At 37.6% G+C, this 4,934-nt stretch overlaps 1 protein-coding gene across 1 annotated transcript in view; it reads right to left on the minus strand.

Annotated features, from left to right (window-relative positions):
* Nucleotides 1-4,934, minus strand: part of PLCH1 (phospholipase C eta 1) — a 146,320-nt gene that overhangs the window by 37,657 nt on the left and 103,729 nt on the right. The window contains 2 exon segments of the mRNA XM_015567911.1: nucleotides 22-193; nucleotides 3,187-3,307. Coding sequence (XP_015423397.1) covers nucleotides 22-193; nucleotides 3,187-3,307 — 293 coding nt within the window.

The raw sequence follows: 4,934 nt of genomic DNA on the forward strand, positions 1-4,934 counted from the left end.
TATGTTCCTTTGGGTAGTTACCTTCACTAGGATTTTGCCTTTCAGACTTTGAGGACTTGGAAGCTGCTTGGTCTCTCCTGGGTCTATGGATGTCAGGTCCAGTTTGTCCTGGAATATTCCTTTCAGGTACTGAGCAATCTTCCTTTGCTGCTGGACACTGCAGTGATTCTCGATCGACAGTATGACCGGGAACCTGCGAGAACAGCAACACCTTCTAAAGGCAGAGCATGGCAACTCAGGGAATTTCAGCAATCATTCCATGTTCATTATGTTCCTGCAATCCTAGTAACTTGTGAGAATGACAAAACGCTTCAACTGAGGAAAATGAGAGACGCATTAAAAAAAAAAAACTCCTCTGAGTAAATATATTTTGCTAGACATAATGGATAAAATACCAATCCATATGGGATTGCTTAGTTTGCTATTTTGTGTCATACAAAAAAAATAGCCATATATCTCTCTCTATCTATAGATATATGTAGATATATCTATATAGAAATTGATTTAAATGAAGAAAGGAGTGATAAGAAGCCTAAAGAAATAAAACTCATATAATGTAATTCTGTCTTATTTATTCAAAAGTCCAGAAACATCTCAGAGACCCCTGAATATCCTAAAATGCAGATATCTACATTTAATATATCATATATGTTATAAATAAAATATACAAATAAAATACATAATCAGCCCCCAGCTTGAATATTACTCTTGAAGATAAAATAATGGAATTTATAGGATCCCCTGCCAGGCATTTGTCATTTGTAGATAATAATATACTTTCAGATAAAAAGAAAAAGACAGGAAGCTCAAGCGTCCCCTCTCCGCCAGCACTCAGGTTTCTGTTCAGAGAACTTGAGACCAGAGAGACGTGATCAGCAAAGGCAGCCTGAGAGGTGGCACCCAGGCCAGCAAGTGGAGCAGAACGGATTTGTGTGATATTCTTCCTCTTCTGACTTTGTTTTCTTCCTCAGAGCGAGAAATTATTTCAAATTCAGACTGATTGATTTTTTTCAGTTTTCTATCACTATCTTCCAAAGTAATAGGTAATATATAGGGTGTCACAAAAAATCTATACACACACTTTGATAAACCCTGGTTTAAACATGCAACTAAAATTTAAGTAGGAAAAGAAGAATGAACTTTTGAAGTGTGCTAAATAGGCTTGTGAGTTGTTTTAATTTGAAGTGCTCTTCTCCTTAAGGATTCCAGAACTTGAAGCAAGCACTGTCAGGTCACCAAACATTCATTCCCTTGAGATGCACGCAGCCGGTCTTCTCAACAGGCTATTTCACATATTGGGAATGGAGTGGTAAAATACCTTCTTCAACTCGGCTAAGACTAGCGTAATGGTACATCAGAAATCAGTACTCGAGGTTCTTCCACGAAGAACACACTGTAAACTACACCTGCTATGCAGCAAGTGCCTCTTATTAGAACAGCATTTTAACCTCATGGTTAATTAATGACAAGACCAAATATTAAAAATTTCAAAGGCTACTAACTTTCATAAGATTAATTTTATGCAATTTTAATTTGCTTCTTTAAATTGAAAAGTCATTTCTTGAGTGTCTGGTATATTGCAGGTACCTGCTAGGCAATAAAGAATGAATAAGACATAGCTTCGTATTTTCAATGAGTTCATGATCTTTAAGACTTAAAAAAGAAAGCAAGTAACAAACAATTATAAGAAAGTGCTATATGACATAATAGGAATATGCTCAGGCGCTAAGCAGAGAAAAAGGGAGCATTTCATTCAGCTGGAGGCATCAGTAAGCAGTAAGTTTGCCAGAGGAACCCTGCTTAAACAGTCTTATAGGATGAGTAAGAATTAGGCAGGTGGAATAATGGGGAAAGATGCTGCAGACGGAGAGAGTAGCATATGCCAGGGTAGGGAGTTGTGAAAGAACTGGGATCACTGGGAAATCCTAAAGACAGTCAGTGAGGGCAGAATCCTAAGTCTCATGAAAGAAGACACTGGAAGACAAGGAAGGAGCCAGGCTTTGAAGGGCATAGAAGACACAGCTGTGTACTAGAGGGAGCTTTTGTGGGATTTTAAGACAAGAAATACAACTTGCTTATATTTTCAGAAAGAGAAATATTGCACCAGTGTGGAGATGAACAAAAGGGGAAGTGAAAATAAAGAGAAGGCAATAGAGTCAAAGGATAATTTAGGAAGTAGAATTGAAAAGAATTGGCTGAATTGAGAATGACTCCCAGTTTCTGGCTAAAGCCACTGATTGGCAGTGCTACTCCTAACTAAAAAATAACAATAAAATAATAAAAAATACAGAGCCAGAGTAGGTTTGGCAGAATGAGATGTAAGTTCAGTTTAGGGGATAAGCTACCTGATGTTAGAAGTGTTATCTTTTGTTCAGTGTTGTGGCTTCTTGCACCTACTATAGTGTGCCTTTCTTAGAGTAGGCACCATTAAATATCTAAATAAATACTTGTATAAATAATGGCATTTATTGATTTTGAGGTACCTATAGGGTGGATATGCAGATGAATTTTTACTAAGAATTGTTCTATATAGTTCTGAAACTTGGGGGGAAAGTTCTGGATGTATGATTAGACAAATAACCAAAAAAGTAGGCCAAGGGCAACCACTTGGGAAATAATGACTATTAAAGAAATGAGGAAATGAAATAGAAGACCATATAGGCCAAAAAAGGAGAGTGAGAAATAATGACAGCAATGGAGGAGAGAATGTTATAACAGAAACCAAAAAAAGCAAGTATTAGGGAGAAAACAGTCAACAGTATCATATATGAAGGAGGGGTCCACTAAAATAAGTAAGCTCGACACAGCAAGTCTGGAACCTAGATATTATTTTACTGAAATTTAATACAATATCAATAAACTACTGTGTATAGTAACCTGTGTTTCCAGACTTTATAGACACTCTGTACACCCTGGTTTAGAAATTTTGAGATCACTCTTTGCAAGACCACACTTTGAGGCAACGTCTAGAGACATGATGGGGTATGGAATAGATGGAGCATGAGAAAGTATGTACATAGAGTCCATATTATTTGTTTTATGTTTTGTTGGGTCGGAAGGAAAGAGCCACGGTAGCAGAAAAGAGATGAATACTCCAAGGATGAGTGTGTGCTTTTGTCATCACATTACATCAGGAGATGCTCCATGTGCCACCTCAGCTTAGATCCCAGGTGTTGCTACACTTACTCATTCTTCACAAAGGCGTGCTTGTTGATGGTCTCCACAACATCTCTGAAGGGGATTTTTGAGGTGAGAGTATAACCGTGGTGAACGACTGGCTCTCCATCTGGGCCATCCCAACAGTCAACTGCCAAAAACAAAGCTTCACATCAACAACCAAAAGTTTCTGGCATTTACTAATATTACTGGAAACATCAGACAAGTATTATTTTATTTTTTGAGTTTATACATATACCGTGTTATGATCCTGAGGATGTCAAACAGAGAAATAGAATAAGGAATTAAAGATAAATAATTTGTTTGTGAGTGCTTGTAAGTTAAGAAAGATGTCATATTCACAATCAGCTTAGCATGTACCAGGAACTCTCATTAGAAATTGATCGGAATCACCCTGGCCAGTGTGGCTCAGTTGTTTGAGCAGAGTCTCATTCTCCAAAAGGTCACTGGTTGATTCCTGGTCAGGGCACATGACAGGGTTGCAGACTTGATCCCCAGTAGGGTGTATGCAGGAGGCAGCTGATCGATGCTTCTCTCTCACGTCAATGTTTTTCTCTCTATCCCTCCCTTCCTCTCTTTCTAAAATCAATAAAAACGTTTTTTTAAAAGAAAATGAAATTGATCTGAATCCAATCAAGTGTTCCAAAGATAGTTAACAGGTTGTTTCTTTAATTTCACGTCTTCAGTTTACTAAGGTCTTTTAATAAGTCACAGTGACCATCTCAAATCAATAACAAGGTTTTTCATTATTGTTTATTTAAAATCATTATGTTTCCATTAGATTTATTTCTATTTTATTAATTCTACCATAGTTATAAAATAACATCAACTTCTTAAGTTCAAATCCCCAGATCCTGCCAAGATTTATGTGAATATGGGCAAATGATTAAATAATTTAAAGTCTTACTTTTCCCATCTATAAAAGCAAAATAGTAATAGCACTTGATCACAAGTCTCAGATGTGATTAAGTTTATATAAAGTTACTTATAATATGGCACGTAGTAACTGATATGGTTATTGATAAATTGATATTGTTATGTGTGTAGACAACCTCACTGGCTCCGAGCTGGAGAGACATTGGCTCCCTCACCATCCTCCCAGACTTAGAGTTTGCCTTCTCTTGTTTTATCAGACTCATTTCTCAAAATACTGCTCCTTTGCTCAAAAACCTACCAGGCAATAACTCAGCATCCAACACATATTATATACCCAGTAGATATATGCGAAATGTATTAATAAATATCCTACAGCAGCCCCTGCCTGCTTAACCCCAAGGTCCCTAAATCTGGTGCTTGCGACTGGCTAGCCATTCACTCAGCCTGCTTTCCCTTTCACCCTGGCACACAGCTGGTCTAACTGACCGGCCTTCCCTTGCAGTGGGATGGGGTCATCAAACTGTGAGCAGAAATGATGTGTACCACATCTAGGTCTGGTCTACAAAACCTTGCCCTACACCAAGCATGTCAAACTTGTGGCCCACAGGCCACATGCAGCCCACAATGAATATTTTTGTGGCCAATATAACGGTATGTAAGAAACGTTTTAATAAAAATTTCGTAACTTAATTTTTACAAAATCCTGTTATACATAATTATTAATAACAAACTACAATGTTTGCTAATGACTGATTACTGTAATCGTGTTGCATTCATCTCCCTTACGCGCCTTACACACAGGCACACCATTTCTCTCCACAAATACTAGCAGCGAATATTTTAGCAGCTGATTGCCATGTCATTAGTCTTGGACTGACTTG

This window comes from Myotis davidii, unplaced genomic scaffold (assembly GCF_000327345.1).
Source record: "Myotis davidii unplaced genomic scaffold, ASM32734v1 scaffold1284, whole genome shotgun sequence".
In the NCBI taxonomy this organism is placed as follows: Eukaryota; Metazoa; Chordata; class Mammalia; order Chiroptera; family Vespertilionidae; genus Myotis; species Myotis davidii.